The sequence below is a fragment of the Aspergillus undulatus genome (assembly GCF_047715775.1).
Source record: "Aspergillus undulatus strain CBS 261.88 unplaced genomic scaffold BDV17scaffold_2, whole genome shotgun sequence".
NCBI classification, from domain to species: domain Eukaryota; kingdom Fungi; phylum Ascomycota; class Eurotiomycetes; order Eurotiales; family Aspergillaceae; genus Aspergillus; species Aspergillus undulatus.
The window spans coordinates 217,540-232,508 of NW_027396606.1; the positions used below are offsets into that span (position 1 = coordinate 217,540).

General features: G+C 50.1%; 6 protein-coding genes across 6 annotated transcripts; 3 read left to right on the plus strand and 3 right to left on the minus strand.

Annotated features, from left to right (window-relative positions):
* The first annotated feature begins 487 nt into the window (after positions 1–487).
* Positions 488–3,506, plus strand: BDV17DRAFT_64671 (uncharacterized protein). Its single transcript, XM_073764898.1, has 2 exons — positions 488–1,276; positions 1,325–3,506. The coding sequence occupies exons 1-2, from the start codon at positions 873–875 to the stop codon at positions 3,264–3,266; spliced, it is 2,346 nt and encodes a 781-aa protein (XP_073620485.1). The 5' UTR covers positions 488–872; the 3' UTR covers positions 3,267–3,506.
* Positions 3,507–4,061: 555 nt separating this feature from the next.
* Positions 4,062–7,091, minus strand: BDV17DRAFT_278834 (P-loop containing nucleoside triphosphate hydrolase protein; the record flags this gene model as incomplete). The annotated part of the gene is made up of 9 exons (XM_073759605.1): positions 4,062–4,720; positions 4,765–5,180; positions 5,246–5,532; positions 5,918–6,021; positions 6,078–6,149; positions 6,195–6,686; positions 6,731–6,830; positions 6,876–6,978; positions 7,057–7,091. The coding sequence occupies 9 exons, from the start codon at positions 7,089–7,091 to the stop codon at positions 4,062–4,064; spliced, it is 2,268 nt and encodes a 755-aa protein (XP_073620486.1).
* Positions 7,034–8,210, minus strand: BDV17DRAFT_64699 (uncharacterized protein). Its single transcript, XM_073764899.1, has 7 exons — positions 8,091–8,210; positions 8,024–8,045; positions 7,473–7,948; positions 7,403–7,420; positions 7,275–7,341; positions 7,169–7,219; positions 7,034–7,125 (listed from the first exon to the last, which is right to left on the minus strand). The coding sequence occupies exons 1-6, from the start codon at positions 8,138–8,140 to the stop codon at positions 7,172–7,174; spliced, it is 681 nt and encodes a 226-aa protein (XP_073620487.1). The 5' UTR covers positions 8,141–8,210; the 3' UTR covers positions 7,034–7,125; positions 7,169–7,171.
* A 348-nt stretch (positions 8,211–8,558) lies between these two features.
* Positions 8,559–10,549, minus strand: rmtA (protein-arginine omega-N methyltransferase HMT1). The gene is made up of 7 exons (XM_073756298.1): positions 10,302–10,549; positions 10,233–10,246; positions 10,146–10,165; positions 9,977–10,086; positions 9,590–9,921; positions 9,073–9,544; positions 8,559–9,022 (listed from the first exon to the last, which is right to left on the minus strand). Exons 1-7 carry the CDS (start codon positions 10,382–10,384, stop codon positions 9,016–9,018), a joined length of 1,038 nt encoding a protein of 345 aa, XP_073620488.1. The 5' UTR covers positions 10,385–10,549; the 3' UTR covers positions 8,559–9,015.
* A 395-nt stretch (positions 10,550–10,944) lies between these two features.
* BDV17DRAFT_250207 (PGAP3/PER1 family protein) lies at positions 10,945–12,339 on the plus strand. Its single transcript, XM_073756299.1, has 4 exons — positions 10,945–11,145; positions 11,197–11,239; positions 11,293–12,067; positions 12,121–12,339. The coding sequence occupies exons 1-4, from the start codon at positions 11,020–11,022 to the stop codon at positions 12,173–12,175; spliced, it is 999 nt and encodes a 332-aa protein (XP_073620489.1). The 5' UTR covers positions 10,945–11,019; the 3' UTR covers positions 12,176–12,339.
* A 183-nt stretch (positions 12,340–12,522) lies between these two features.
* On the plus strand, positions 12,523–14,918 carry agm1 (phosphoacetylglucosamine mutase PCM1). The gene is made up of 6 exons (XM_073756300.1): positions 12,523–12,752; positions 12,818–12,831; positions 12,943–13,087; positions 13,145–13,159; positions 13,214–13,720; positions 13,767–14,918. Exons 1-6 carry the CDS (start codon positions 12,660–12,662, stop codon positions 14,634–14,636), a joined length of 1,644 nt encoding a protein of 547 aa, XP_073620490.1. The 5' UTR covers positions 12,523–12,659; the 3' UTR covers positions 14,637–14,918.
* The last annotated feature ends 51 nt before the right edge of the window (positions 14,919–14,969 follow it).

Here is a 14,969-nt window from a genome sequence, read left to right on the forward strand (position 1 = left end):
CGAGGATGAGACCACGGGCCAGCGGCAGGCAGCGCCGTCCACTCCGCGTGTCTTTGCGTCTCTGGACTCTCTTCCCGTTTGCTTGACCCGTGTTGACTCCATGATTCAACAAAATTGGGCGCAGAGAATATTCCAATTCTTCCGCGTTGTCTTCCCGAGACCAGAATCCACAGCCCTGCCGAGTCCGACGCGGACAAGGCGAGCACGAGTTTGCTGATAGGTTCCTGCATGCTGCATGGATGATGGGGGTTGAAAGAAGTTAACAAGTCAAGAGCTCCGCTCCATTCCTTCCTGTGGAGACGATCAGCCCTCCGGTGCCGCGCCCACCCTTACGAGCTCTTTCTCCTTTACACGATGCATGCGGGCAACGGGCGTGTCTGGGACTCTCGGGGTGCACAATCTGATCAAAGAGTCTTGCCATTGAACAATTATTCGACGACGTTCAGTCTGGAGCCTGACTAAGGGACTTACTCAAACTTAACAAGTCGCTACCCCCTTCCTGTGAACGAGGATTCGTACCAGTGCTGGGCATATTTCCCAAAATAGGCCTCCGCTGCTTCTCATCGTTATGCTTTTCAATTTATTTTGATTGACTTTTTCTCCTTTTCTCTTTACTGTCACTCATGATTCTTCTTTTCCTTTGTGTTCAGTCCTGAGAATTTCTTTTCTAATTGTCTCTCTTTCTTACCTCTATAACCAGGCTTGACTGTAACAGCTAGATCTTCGATCTCCTACCGTTTCAGAGTGGACCACTTTTCAACCACCAAACGACGCCGCTATCCCCTTCCCTTCCCTCGATTCTCTTCAATACTCCTTGCCAGCAGCCCCCTGCTCCCTCGCATGACCCTACATGATCGCCCAACGTTTTCAGTATGAGTGTCGTCGTTAATAGGCCGGAAAGTGCTACTATGCCTTATGCCATCACCCAGCACAGCTATTCGGACTCGGGATATGGGGGTTCAGTACCGTCAATCCCCTCTCGATCCTCCTCGCTCTCCTCCTTCAAGACCAATTACACCACCTCCACTATCCCTACCTCATACTCCCCTACCTCTTCGGGCTCATACCGTACATGCGACTCCGCTGCGTCTCTAGACAGGATATTAGAATCAGTGTTCAAGAGGATCCCTCAGGAGGTATACGATAATATCCTCGACCAGCTACAATACCTGCATGCCGGGCCGAATCAGTCAGGATGCATGACATGCTTTCAACGCGACTTGCATTCCCTCTCCCTTACGTGTCGCCCGTGGGAGAAGGCAGCTCGAGGTCGACTGTAAGTCTTTATTTCTGCTTCATCTTCGGTGTCTAACCATCGTAACAGCTATAACCGCATTGGTATCATCGGAAACGACTCCCCAGCCCAACTGAAAAAGTATCGCTTGAAAAGAGGGAGCAGACTGAAGCTACTTAGACGTACACTTCGTGAGAGGAAGTTGCTGGCCAATCTTGTCCTCGAACTCCGTGTTCCGCAAATAGACCTGCTGTTTACCGGTAAACACACTGCTCAATGGCAAGAGTACCGGGATCTGGTCGCTTCGGTTGTGATGGTGTGCCCGAACCTGGAACGGTTGTTAGGGTTAACTGTCCCTTTTAACCACGAGTTTGATCGCCTAACGCATGCATTATCGACAAGGCGGAAATTGAGGGAGCACACTTGGGTTCTCTGCGAAGCAACTGAGACTTCGGAAGCCTCCCCACGCAACACCTCCTGTCCTGGCAGTCTTGGACCCCTGCAAATGCTTGAATTCCTGGACTACCATGCCTCATGGACTAATCTAGAGACTTTGATGCTCTACGGTCTGAACCACACTGCCCTCGAACCCAGCGTTTTTCTTCGAATGCTGGATCAATTGCCTTCACTACGAAACCTTTGCGTTTCGAACTTTGACGCGGATGCCTTTGCCGACTCGGCGTTGCTATGCCTCCCGGCTCTCGACGCTCTACGATTAGAGAACCTTCCCGGGGTCACTGATGCTGGTCTAACGCAATACACATCACGGCCAGAATCGTCATTGCTGAAATCCTTGGTCCTGATCGAACCTAATATTGATTCACTCCTTGTGATTTCGAAGATTCTCGCCTCCCTTCAAAGCCTAGAACGATTCAAGATTGTACAAACGGGAAAATGTCCAACACTCGACTCGGACGGACTGGTGTTTCAACCACTTTTGGCTTCGTCTAGTCTCAAATTCCTACATTGGGACGTTGCTTGCCCCAACCCTAGCACCGCCCTTACCAGACTTGACTTTGCGCCCTTCGCCAAGCCGCTCCAGCACGTAGAGACACCAAACTCGCATCTTGCACAGAGTATTCTCGCCGGAGGTTTCCCTCGCCTTGATGCCCTTCGGGCACCTTCTGATATCGAGCCGGCGGGCGCTTTACAGGCTGTCTGCCAGCCAATTCCTCGTGGACAAGCACTTCTACAACCTGATCGCTTTAGCCTTCCTCGAAGTTCTCATGGATCTGTTCAAACACGACCTATGGCACTACCTGGAGGCAATAATATGACGTCCGCGCGGATACGAGCACAGACATTCATTGACATGGCTGCAAGGGACACAGAGACTGGGATGCATGTGCTTATCACAGACCACTCGGATTCGTATGTACCCGACAACGCCCTGGAGGAAGCCGAAGAGGAAGAAGCCGAACTGGAGCTGGATGAAACTGGGTTTTGGGAAACGCCACAAGATCGACCGACGCGGAATCAAGCCCCAGAAGACCATGAAGGGCCCATCACCGTATTTGATTTCCGGATGCCTGCTTACATGGGGAGGACCGGGTGCAAGACCAGTGAAAAGGACATTTCAATTCCACGTTTCTTGCTCCATCCTGATATTTCTGGCCAGGATGCCGATGGAGGCCTGGTTACCTGGAAGAATATCTTGACCGCAAACCAATCATTGACGTTTGCTGCCGGTGTTGGAGTAAATTGCTTCGGCAATAAGGGTGGTGTTGCGAGCCCAAATATTGAAGAACCTCTGTCGCCCACTTCAACGGTAGCAACAGCGGCAACTCCACGCTTCGGTTGGGGCAGTCTTGCAGGTCTTACTTCAATGGCAACGAGCCCGTCTACACCCACTACACCGATAACACCACCCACGCCGATGAGCATGTCATCCACAGCCGCCCCCCCCTGGGAGAAGGATGTCTGCACAGGGTCCTGGAATTACGGCCACAAGAGCGGCCGGGACTGGTGGTTCCATATGGAAAGAGAACGCCCTATCAGGGCTGAACTTTACGACGTCAAGCGACTTTTCTAGACCACCAAGTCTTTTGCTTCTTTCCTGACACAGCATGGGTTGTTCATGATGGTTTTGAAGAGCACTCATGCATGCACGGCGTTCACGGACGGACACTCGGAGTCAACAATCTTTACCTGCATATTCTTACCAGATGGACTCGGCTCATTCGCTCTTCAATCTCGCGGCTCAGACTGGATCTGTTGTCTATTTTCTATATGCCATCTATACCCATCTATACCCATATATACCGGGGAGGCATCTACTTTGACTTGTTTTATATACCCTTGATACCCTACCTTATGATTCGAAAATATCATCTACCAGCATATATGCTCTTGATTTCTCCATCTGCCTCCCCGGCAACAATCGTTCACTTTTTCCTTTCAAAATTTCGTCTCCATCTATATATAACTACCATACCGGCGCGTTGATGGGTTTCCCTCTATCAAATGGTTCGATCTGGCTAGGTTTGCCTTTATTCGGGACATGGAAATGCTCCTACATATATACGTGACACTCGGTGCCTCGGTATATTGGTTCCTTTGTCGAGACCTGGGGGAGGGTCTGTATATGTATAAATAACCAAACTAATAATAATGTCTTGCTCAAACTGCCGACTCCTGATTTCTTTTCTTGTTGACTTGATCTACACACTGTCCTTACTACCAGGGACTGAAATCGCATGAAAGACGGAAATAGTTGGCTAGATTTTAGGTAGTACGTTGAAATACAGACGGCTAGTAATTACTGGTAAGCGGGAAAGAGTAAATTCTAGGCTAGCAAGAAATTGAAGGATGTAACATAGTAAATCCACTAAACATAGATACCCATGTTCGTATCCTTCTTCTTAGCCTGGACCTCAGCAATGGCATCGACATAATTCTCATGCCCAACCTTGCTAGACCCCTTCCTTAGCGCAATCATACCCGCCTCAACACAAACAGCCTTGAGCTGCGCACCACCAAACTCATCCGTGCTGCGCGCCAGCTCCGCCCAATTAACCGAGTCCTCGACGGCCATCTTGCGCGAGTGGATCTGCAGGATATTGGCGCGGGCTTCCTCGTTCGGAAGCGGGAACTCGATCTTACGGTCTAGACGGCCCGAACGGAGTAAGGCCGGATCGAGGACGTCGACGCGGTTCGTGGCGGCGAGGACCTTGATCCTGTCGTCCGATGCGAAGCCGTCGAGTTGGTTGAGGAGTTCGAGCATGGTGCGTTGGACTTCGCGGTCGCCGGACTTCTCGGAGTCGAAGCGCTTTGTGCCGACGGCGTCGAGCTCATCGATGAAGATAATCGAGGGGGCTTTTTCTTTGGCGAGGGCGAAGCAGTCGCGGACGAGTTTTGCGCCGTCACCGATGAACATTTGGACGAGTTGCGGGCCTGCGAGCTTGAGGAAGGTCGCGTTTGTTTCTGCAGCGCAGGCTCGGGCGAGGAGGGTCTTTCCTGTACCGGGAGGTCCGTACATCAGGGCACCTATCCTGTTAGTTGCATTCAAAGAGTTGGATTGAGATAAATACCCTTTGGCGCCTTGATGCCGAGCTTCTTGAACCGCTCGGCCTCCTTCATGGGCCATACAATAGCCTCGACAATTTCCTCAATCTGCTTATCCAAACCACCGATATCTGTGTACTTCTCCGTGGGCTTCTCGTCGACCTCCATGGCCTTGACCCGATTGTCGTATTCCGCCGGTAGGGTATCGAGAATGAGGTATGAATCCTTGTTGACACCAATGAGGTCACCGGGCTTGAGTTTCTCATGGTCGACCAGACCGATAAGAGGGAGGTAGATTGTCTGACGAGTCGATGTTTTGATGACAGCCGATTTGCCTACTCGGGTAGCATCTAGATCGATGTTGGCGCCCTCCTCGGCGGCTTCAGCTTCGACATCCAGGTCCAACAGCTCGACAACGTTTCCGACGAGATACGGCAGTTGTCTAGGAATTAGTAAGAGACAGTTTCTCCAAGGACATCCAAGACACGCCAACCAACGAGTACTAACCTATTATTCTCAATCTTCTCTTGATTATCCTTGACCTTCTCCCTCATCGTATTCTGCTCGTGCGTCAACCGCTGGTACTCGCTCTTCATAATCCGGAGCTCGTTCTCCAGCATTCGTCGCCGCTTGACAATGTCCGCTGTGCTTGAACTCAAAATCTCCTCGTCTAGAAGTTCATCTTCCTCGTCCTTCTTCTTCGCGTCGGCGTCCTTCATCTCGGCGTCTCCGTCACCGCCGGGCGGCTTGCCGTCGCCGCCATCGCCTTGCTGCTTTTTGTCTCTCTCCTCGCGCTCAAGGTCGTCAAGATCTTCTAAGGTCGACATGATCGGGTAGATGGGTATGAAGAGTTATCGGGGAAGAAATGGATAGGTGGAAGGCAGGAAGGAAAAGAACGATTAGAAGAGATGTCGTTTAAGAGAGCTGGGTTGGGAGGTTCGATGAATGCTCTGAGCTACGGCCAAACAACGTCAGCTGTCCTGCCTACATCACGTGACCTTACAAATCTATGTTCATCGCTGCTCACTACTTCCAACTAAATACTTTGTGACATTTCATTTTGAATGTGATAACATCATCATAGACAACCCTATTTACACACGACTGCTTGGTTGTTACTCGTTGAGCTCCGCATATGGCCAATAAAGAATCAAGCACAATATTCCCTCAAAAATAGACGTAGGGATTCCGTTTCGACTTTTCGGGGCTCCCAAGATTATCGAGAACAGCCTCCCGTCCAAATTTGAGCAGGCGAAATCGAGAAAGGAAGTCGTCGTTGTTGACTGCGCGAAAATCAGTGATCACCTTTTAAAGTTTGCAGTTTTTGGCAACAGCTTACTATAACCACCGCACATCCTTCGTTTTCCAGTAAATGCAGACCGGCCGTGGAGCATTCTCCAGTTGTCAAAAACTAGTATCACTTAGTTAAGGCTGCAAAATTAGGGTATCAACTTACTGAGCGCAGTCCCCGGTTCTAGCTGAGTCCATATCTCCATGTCGGGTCGATGGAGGATCTCGTTGAAGTGTCTTGCCGCTTCGTACCAGGCTTTCTCCTCTTCAGAATGCCAATCGGATTTGATGGCTCGATCGTAATTGTTCCAGCGAATCTGCTCCAGCCAGCCAGAGAATTGAATGTGCGTCTTGAGAACCGGAAATTGTTGCGCAGGCTGTATGCAAATACCATCGTTGCCACTTGCATGGTACGGCTGGGGTGTCGATCTCAGTATTGAAGCATGCGTTTCATTTTCTTGTTTTAGAGTCCAAGCAGCCAGAAAGCCATCCACAAGTAAACTGCCGCCCCCCTCGCCGTCTGTGTGGGATAACAAGTGGAACAATTGGAGTCGTGCTGGATCGGTGAAGTACGCATTGTCCGTATGTGCGCCGAGGGCCTCGTTAGTATACGCGGTATCCTTGTATGACAAGTCGGCTGTAAAGTCCCAGAAGCCACCTACACAGGTTAGCAAATCTACTAGATTAGGGGATCTGGGCTACCATAATGAGTATGTCTAATGAAAGCTATCCGCTTCAAAAGGGCCTCTGTGCTTTCAGGGTTGACAGGAGTATCTTGGACAAAACAGAAGCCCCAGTCGTACTTTTTTCATTAGTGAATAGACTCAGTATATGCGAGGAGACTCACAATCCTCTGCAGCCATCTGAGTACCCCATCATCGTGCGACATAATCTCTGAATATGATACTGTTGGGTACTTGACTATATCGGGTCTTTGTGAAGCGAACTTTCTTCAAGAGATCAGTATGAAGCCGCATATCAGGTTGACTCGCTTTACCGAATATGGGTTTCGACAGGCTTCTTGCGACTTGCGACTTGCCGACTCCGGTGATGAGACAGCCATTTATATGGATAGGTACCAATGTGTCCATCCGAAACTAGAGAAATTAGCACCGTCAGAGCAGGAAAGTGGTGCCCTACATATCAGCGTCGCCTCCCGGTTTCCATAGACGGCCTTTTTGACCTTGATATCTTTCGGAATCTGAAGAGTTAACTTTTATAACTTTTACAGAGAGGGAGGATGTACCGAAAAAGTGTCGACAATCCGCTGTCTCGTTTCCTTGTTGATGCACTTGCGGCATTGGCAATTATCCCTTAAGCAGCAGTGAAGCCTGGTTAGGTGCTTTCTTATGTGATCATCAGTCTGTATCTCACCTCAGCGAAAATGGCCAGCTTAGTGGTGATTGTCAGTTATTGAACATCAGTATCAGACAGGGATATTTACAAAGAACCAAAGGTCTTTTTCGTCCCCGTAAGGGGCAAAAGAATCGTGTGAGACATAAATTCTTCGGCGGTTTCAGAAGGATGTTCAGGTAATGATTCGTCTGTTCCATGTAACTCCTCGCTGACGGCTGAAGCACCTCCTTCGGCGGTCTTAGGTGGGCTGGGGAAAAGATGATCAAGTAACTGTTCGCTTTCCTGTCCTAGTTCCTCGTTGACGGGAAAGTCGCCAAGTCTGGCGGTTTCAGGCGACTTGTCTGTCTCCGGTAACGATTTGTCTGTTTCCTGCAACTCCTCTTTGACGGCTGAAGCATCTGGTTCGGATAGCTGGTGGTTCAATTGTACATCACCTGGAGCCTCTTTGGTTGAGGAATTCCACCGTAGCGATTGAACACGGGGAGCCGCGCCCCGTGAAGAACAAAGTGGCACATCTAGATTTAGAGGTCGCAAAGCAGTCGACACATTCCGAGAGACAGACCGCTGGTACCACAAGGAGATTAACCAGAGCTGACCAGGGAGCACCTGAATTATTGGCTTTATTCAAGGTTCACTCACAAAGCTGTTGTGTATAGATACACTAAACTTCATCAGCGACCATCCGGAAACATGGCAGAGGGCTCACCGAGCAGGCCTCCAGGACCTGAGAGTCCTGGATAAATGTACTCTGATCATCTAGGCTCGTGGATGCAATTGCTGGCAAGGAATAAGAAAAAACAGGGGATTGTTTGGAAGTGGTGCAACTGGAAGAACCGAGGTCAGTGAATGCCATTGCGTCGTTTCCCGCACTACATATAGAAAGCATCACGTGCGCCTGTCTCGATATCGACAGGGGTCCAAGCCACGTCCGGCTGACAGTCAAGAATAAAATAGAACGGCCCTGGATGCTGAATTATGCCATTCCCTATCACCAGCTTGAGCCAATGATTGCATGGTTTGGATAGCACCGCGAGCACCGGCAGCCATATAGGCTGTTGGAAAGCGCGAGAGCGCGAATGTCCATATGCTGTAATATTTCAACAAGCTGAAATAATGACACAGAGTATATGCTACTGCTCTCATCTAGCTACATAAGACCTTACTATGGAAGCAACAATAGTAGATAGAATCGATATCTGCTAACAACTAGCGCTTCTATGCTGCTTGGAAGGCCGCAAAATCGGGATTGCAACCGTCTATATATTCAATAGATCAAAACATAATGCGAATATCGGAGGTGGCTAGACTGAGCGTCGACTCGGGGTATCTACCTGAGGAAGTTCGAGGAGCTTCATAATCGTCTCTTTTGGAAAACATCTCTCCGTTCACGCCGAACCATGATGCCAATCCCATGCCTTCCAGAAACAACGCCAAGTAATAACGACAAACCGAGATTAAAAACAAAGAAAATATAGGAATGATCAGTTAACAACCCAATGTCCATATAACTGAATTACCATCAATGCTATGCTGTCGACGAATTGACCATTCTATGGATTGACGTTTCGTATATCGAATCCAGGGCTGACGGCGCAAGGCAAGAGCCGCAGACGAGAGATCGTTCATAAGAATCAGCACCTAAACGAAGTCAGTCATCAGCTCTCAGAAGCAGAGTCTGAATTGCTTACATTCTGTAGAAGCAGCCGCCCTCTGCGTAACGAGTCGGGTCTTGTGTCTCGAGTTTGTATGTGAGGTTGATGTCGAGATCCCGCTTGTTCTTGCCATTGGGTCTGTTCGTAAGTACGCCGGAAACAGACTCCTCCTCCTCAACGGTCAAAACGTCACGGAGATAGAACACAGTCTGCTTCCAGTGGGTGTACTTCGCGTGGGGCCCGGTGGAGAAGGTGATGGGCTTGTGGCAGGCACCAAACTCGATATCGAACCAGGCAATCACAGCGTGGATGAAGTCGCTGCGCTTCACAGCGAGCGAATAAGGCACCTCGAAAGCCAGATCCTCCTTGGTGACTGTGTACAGATCGAAAGTGATGATGGGGCAAGGGTCAGTGACGAGCGCCTTGAGCTCAACAGTATCAACCAGGGGTTCAGTGAGGGCGATCTCCTTCATGGGGCTGTAGTCAAATCCCCAGACGTTATCCCAGACTAGCAGAATTAGCATTGCACCAAATCTCGGTCAAGGTGACGTACATCCAATCTTGTCATCTTTGTACTCTCCATCCTCAATTCCGGCCAGGTACATGGTAGCCTTGTCAGGGAAGATCTTGCCACCGGGAACAAGATAACGGTCGCGAGCATAGAGGACAGTGTCCAACATGCTCTCGTAGAGGAGGAAGTAGCCCATCCACTCCGAGATGATGATATCAACCTTGGGGAAAGGGAGCTGAACCTCTTCCATCTTTCCCTGGAGAAGTGTGACCTTGTCTGACAGGCCGTTGACGGCGACGATTTCGCGGGCCTTTTCGATAATCGACGACATATCAACGCCAATTACGTGCTTCGCACCGGCCTTCGCAGCAAACCTTCGAATTCTGGTCAGATAACTCCATCGCAAAACGCCAGATAGCGGGCACATACATGCTGAGGATACCTGTTCCGCATCCGACGTCGAGGACAACCTTGTCCTTGAAGATGTGGCGGTTCTGGTAGATTGAATCGCGGTACGACCTGGTTCGGACATCGTCTTTCTGATGGCACAAAGAGGATTAGCTTGAGGCCGCTATTCAGTTCGTCGAACGATACTTACAAGCATCTCCTCGTGAATACCTAAGCGGGGGTTGAGATTAGCAATTCCGCAAGGACAAGCATAGATGTAGAGAAGTATTTAATTTACCATGGTGATCGTAGCTAGAATACAAGTTAGTGCACTGGCTTCAAGTCTGATAATTCGGATGGTGCTCACCTCGTAAAGTAGCGCACTTCAGCATGGTCCATACCGACCATGCGGTCAGCGCTGCTGGTAATGGCAGCAGTGTCCTGGCTCATCTTGACAAAGGATGTTGAGATGTGGGAAAAGCGTGGCGAGAAGTAGGAAGAGTCGGCGAGAAAGGTGAACAGCAGACGGAGTCTATGCTGCAAAGAAGCAGTATGAGTATGGAAGGAGGAGAAAGACCACCGCCTCAAGGACAATACGGCAGGCGTAGATTTTCAGGTTGTCTTGCTCTTTTTTTTAGACTTTTCCCTTATTGGGAATTTCTCCTCGACGGTGGCCAGACTGCGCTAGTGCATATTTGGACTAGTCAGGCTCATCAGTTATCTCCATGTGACTTTTCCGGCCCTATTTCCCTTTAGGGCTACTAAAGGAGAGATTGCAAGGGCTACTCGTACAGGCAACTAAGCGGGGCAGGATTCATATATCAATGAAAAGTCTGGCAGTGGATAGTATTTTGCAGCCGATAAGTTTCGAGTCTGATAATGGAATTATTAACGTCAGGATACAGTCTCTGTTTTGGGGGTCGGACTTTGCGGAGCTAATTGCCAAGAGGTTACTCCGCCAGAGCTCCTTGGTTGCTCCGTTCCTTAGACTAGTAGCCTCAAAGCGCCCTCTCCCTACTGCTCCGTACTCCGGGGAATCTTGTGCGCGTCTTTGCCCCCGTAATATCCTCCCATCAGAGTGCACAATGATTCTGAGACCGGCCGCGAGGAAGATAAGCTACTGCTTCCTCTTCCTTTTACTTGCAACCTATTTCCAGCAATCGTCTGCCTCGTTGGGGGATCACCTCCCCGACTTCAAATCATGTGTCAAGGTACATTCACCCCAGCGCCGCTGATGACCTGACTGAGCTAATTGTGCATAGACATGCAAGTCTGAAAACTGTCAGGATGGAGACTCAGCCATACGTATGTTCTGCCCGAATATTTGATTTCCGAATGCCTGCTTAAGCACACGCCAGCCTTCCTTCTCCGCCTCATGTTCTGGACATGCCCCGCCGAATGTGACTATACTTGCCAGCATATTGTGACCGACCGTCGAGTCGCTCGCGATCCGCCTATGCTAAGTCCTGTGGTTCAGTTCCATGGGAAATGGCCATTTCGCAGAATCCTTGGCATGCAGGAGTTGTTCTCAGTTCTCTTCTCTGGTCTCAACTTTCTTGCCCACTGGTATGGGATATCGCATCTTCGTGAAACGACACCGCCTTGGCATCCTTTACAGAAGTATTATCTCGCATTCGGATATAGCGGCCTGGCAACATGGACCTTCAGCATGCTCTTCCATACTCGAGACTTTCCTTTGACGGAGAAGCTAGACTATTTCGGGGCAGGGGCCAGTGTGATGTATGGACTATACCTCGCTACCATACGGATCTTCCGTCTGGATAAAGAGCAACCGAGATACAGACCAACGCTGCGACGGCTTTGGACCACCATCTGCATTCTTCTTTACACCATACATGTGTGCTATCTCAGTTTCTGGTCGTGGGACTACACCTACAACATGATTGCAAACATCGTGGTTGGTATGATTCAGAATGCGCTGTGGATTGTTTTTAGCGTTGTCCGGTACCAGAAGACGGGCAAGACCTGGACACTCTGGCCAGCGCTGATTGTGGTGTGGATCATTCTGGCCATGAGCCTCGAGCTTTTGGACTTCCCCCCATGGTATGCGCTGATCGACGCCCATAGCCTGTGGCATCTGGGAACTGTCATCCCATGTGCTTGGTGGTACTTGTACGTTTACCCCCCTCTACACGGCTGAAAGCGACGGCTAACGCGCTTGACAGGTACCTTGCAAAGGATATCCAAGATGACGTGGCTGGGGAAAGGTTGAAAGCTTAAAATAGTGTTAAAAGCTGAAAACACTAACTCAGCCGCATGGCGGAGGTCAGCTGGGAATGTTGGCCCAGATGACCATATGCAAGTCAGTTGGTGTTTCGGAATGTCTGTACAATTAAATAGGATAAATACAGCCGCAAAACCAATGTACCTTATTACAGAGCAAACCCGAACATACCTCAGTTGTACTTATAGAGTAAACATTGTGCATCGTTCGAGAGCTCTGATTTGTTGGAACCGGCAAGCCGTTGCGACCTTAACTCCGCCAAAGTGGTTCACCGCTCGGGGTTAATCTCAGTTGATAGGGCCGACGCCTGCCACTGTTTTGTTGGCCGCACCGCCTCAACTGTCTCACATCTGCTTGCTGCATCTTGCATTCTTTTCCTTCCCCTCTCTTCCTCTAGTTTTTACGATTTCCATATTTCCTCATTCTTCTCTGCTTGCCAATTTACTCAGCCGACGAATATACGACTCAATTCGCGCCACAATGGCGTCTCCCGAGGTTAAGCAGGCAATCACAGAGGCCGCATCGCAGTATGCGAAGCCAGAGGGGAAGGTTTTCCAGTATGGTACTGCCGGAGTAGGTGGTTTCGCAGCTTCATTCCTATTATAGGCCGCTGCTGATCAATTATTTGTTGTATGCAGTTTCGTATGAGGGCGTGAGTATTCCGAGCCCCATCATATGTTCCTTTGAGGATTTGCCTCCCCGCATCCAGCGTACCCCGCGGGCGGGATTTGTTTACCCCTTCGCTAATACACTTTTTGCGAAGTGAATACCTCAACACAGTCATCTTCGCCGTTGGATTACTCGCAGGACTTCGCTCCCGGAAGCTCAGTGGGCAATGGGTGGGTGTCATGATTACTGCCAGTCACAACCCCGCGGAGGACAATGGTGTCAAACTAGTTGACCCTATGGTGAGTTCCAATTTGACATAGCGGACACCATACAATTTGGCTAACTTGATTTACTAGGGTGAAATGCTAGAGGTGTGGCTCGTCCGCTCCTACATCGCTACTGAATAACTGCTCACTATTCCACAGGCCGAGTGGGAAGCTTATGCGACAAAGCTTGCCAACGCCCCCATGGAGTCTATCGCTGATGTATACGAGGAGCTCATCAAAGAAATCGATGTCAGCATGGAGAACCCAGCGCGCGTTGTCTTTGCTCGTGATACTCGTGCATCTGGCTCACGCCTTGTGGCCGTTCTCAATGCTGCTCTTACCGCCACCCAAGTCGAATTCGTTGACTGGAAATTCATGACCACTCCTCAGCTCCACTATGTCACTCGATGCAAGAACACATTGGGAACTCAGTACGAGTACGGTGAGCCTACCGAGCAAGGCTACTATGAGAAACTTGCTGCTTCTTTCAAGAAGGTCATGCGCGGCGTCAAGATCAATGGCTCTCTGACCGTCGACTGCGCAAACGGCGTCGGTGGACCAAAATTGAGAGAACTCATCAAGTACTTGCACAGTCCCGCGGAGGGCGGTGTCGATATCAAGATCGTCAATGACGATGTTATCAACCCCGACAGCCTAAACTTCGACGTAAGTCTATTTGCCCAAAATTCATTCAACTTCTAACCCCATCTAGTGCGGTGCCGACTACGTCAAGACAAAGCAACGCGCCCCTCCTTCGTCAAAAGCATCCCCTCTCGACCGTTGTGCTTCTCTAGATGGAGATGCCGACCGCCTCATTTACTACTTCCTTGATGAGGGGAATGTTTTCCGCATGCTCGATGGTGACCGGATTGCCACTCTCGCAGCCGCGTTCATCGGTGACCTTGCCCGTAGTGCAGGAATTGCCAACAAGCTCAAGGTCGGCGTCGTTCAAACCGCCTATGCCAACGGTGCCAGCACAGACTACATTGAAAAGGTCCTAAAGCTTCCTTCTGTCTGCACAAACACCGGTGTTAAGCATCTTCACCACGCTGCTCTGCGATTCGATGTCGGAGTCTACTTCGAAGCCAACGGCCACGGTACCGTCACCTTCTCCGAAAACGCCCTCAAGACCATCAAGACCACAGAGCCTCAGTCGCCCGCTCAACAACGCGCCCTCGAGTGCCTCGACGCCCTCACGGACCTCATCAACCAAGCCGTCGGCGATGCTCTCAGCGACCTTCTCCTTGTCGAAGCCATCCTCGCTCACAAGGGTTGGACACCCACAGAGTGGTTAGCTACTTATACGGACCTCCCCTCGCGCCTTGTCCGCGTGGAGGTCGCCGACCGGTCAATTTTCAAAGCCTACGATGCCGAGCGTAAGCTCGAGTCACCGCCCGGCCTCCAACCCAAGATCGAGTCTCTGCAGTCCCGCTACAACAAGGGACGGAGCTTCGCCCGTGCTAGCGGCACAGAGGATGCCGTGCGTGTCTACGCCGAAGCCGCGAGCCGGTCAGAGGCAGACGACCTCGCTACCCGCGTTGCGAACGCTGTCCGCGAAGCTGGCACCAAGGATGTCGTTTAGTAGTTTGGGTATCTTAGTTATTGGAAACGCATGAACGTGAACATGAATCACCTGGGCAGGATTGGAGGCCGTAACCGGGCTCTTATAAAGCTTTTGATAAGTAAAGTCACTGGGCGCTCCTCGAAAAATGTTGATGAGAATTATTTACGATACTACCACTTTATCATAAGATAATAGGCAATATGATGAATTTAATAACTTTTCGAGTTTGGCAGGAGCTACATTCTGTGACCTTTTCTTAGCTTAATTTCCGTTAACCCTCTGGCAATTGTCAGGAATGACGGCCTATGATAGAAATGTGGGTATTCATTCAGCGCTCAACTAAATAAGTAA

Excerpts from the sequence above, each read along its gene's own strand:
- BDV17DRAFT_64671 (XM_073764898.1), top strand. The coding sequence starts at position 873 with ATGAGTGTCGTCGTTAATAGGCCGGAAAGTGCTACTATGCCTTATGCC. Across the intron at positions 1,277-1,324 it reads AAGGCAGCTCGAGGTCGACT|CTATAACCGCATTGGTATCA; the intron begins GTAAGTCTTTAT and ends CCATCGTAACAG.
- BDV17DRAFT_64699 (XM_073764899.1), bottom strand. The coding sequence starts at position 8,140 with ATGATCAGAGTACATTTATCCAGGACTCTCAGGTCCTGGAGGCCTGCT. Across the intron at positions 8,046-8,090 it reads AGGTCCTGGAGGCCTGCTCG|TGTATCTATACACAACAGCT; the intron begins GTGAGCCCTCTG and ends GATGAAGTTTAG. Across the intron at positions 7,220-7,274 it reads GGATTGTCGACACTTTTTCG|ATATCAAGGTCAAAAAGGCC; the intron begins GTACATCCTCCC and ends AGATTCCGAAAG.
- rmtA (XM_073756298.1), bottom strand. The coding sequence starts at position 10,384 with ATGAGCCAGGACACTGCTGCCATTACCAGCAGCGCTGACCGCATGGTC. Across the intron at positions 10,087-10,145 it reads GTATTCACGAGGAGATGCTT|AAAGACGATGTCCGAACCAG; the intron begins GTAAGTATCGTT and ends TTGTGCCATCAG. Across the intron at positions 9,922-9,976 it reads GGAACAGGTATCCTCAGCAT|GTTTGCTGCGAAGGCCGGTG; the intron begins GTATGTGCCCGC and ends CAGAATTCGAAG.
- BDV17DRAFT_250207 (XM_073756299.1), top strand. The coding sequence starts at position 11,020 with ATGATTCTGAGACCGGCCGCGAGGAAGATAAGCTACTGCTTCCTCTTC. Across the intron at positions 11,240-11,292 it reads GGATGGAGACTCAGCCATAC|CCTTCCTTCTCCGCCTCATG; the intron begins GTATGTTCTGCC and ends AGCACACGCCAG. Across the intron at positions 12,068-12,120 it reads CCATGTGCTTGGTGGTACTT|GTACCTTGCAAAGGATATCC; the intron begins GTACGTTTACCC and ends CGCGCTTGACAG.
- agm1 (XM_073756300.1), top strand. The coding sequence starts at position 12,660 with ATGGCGTCTCCCGAGGTTAAGCAGGCAATCACAGAGGCCGCATCGCAG. Across the intron at positions 13,721-13,766 it reads CCGACAGCCTAAACTTCGAC|TGCGGTGCCGACTACGTCAA; the intron begins GTAAGTCTATTT and ends AACCCCATCTAG.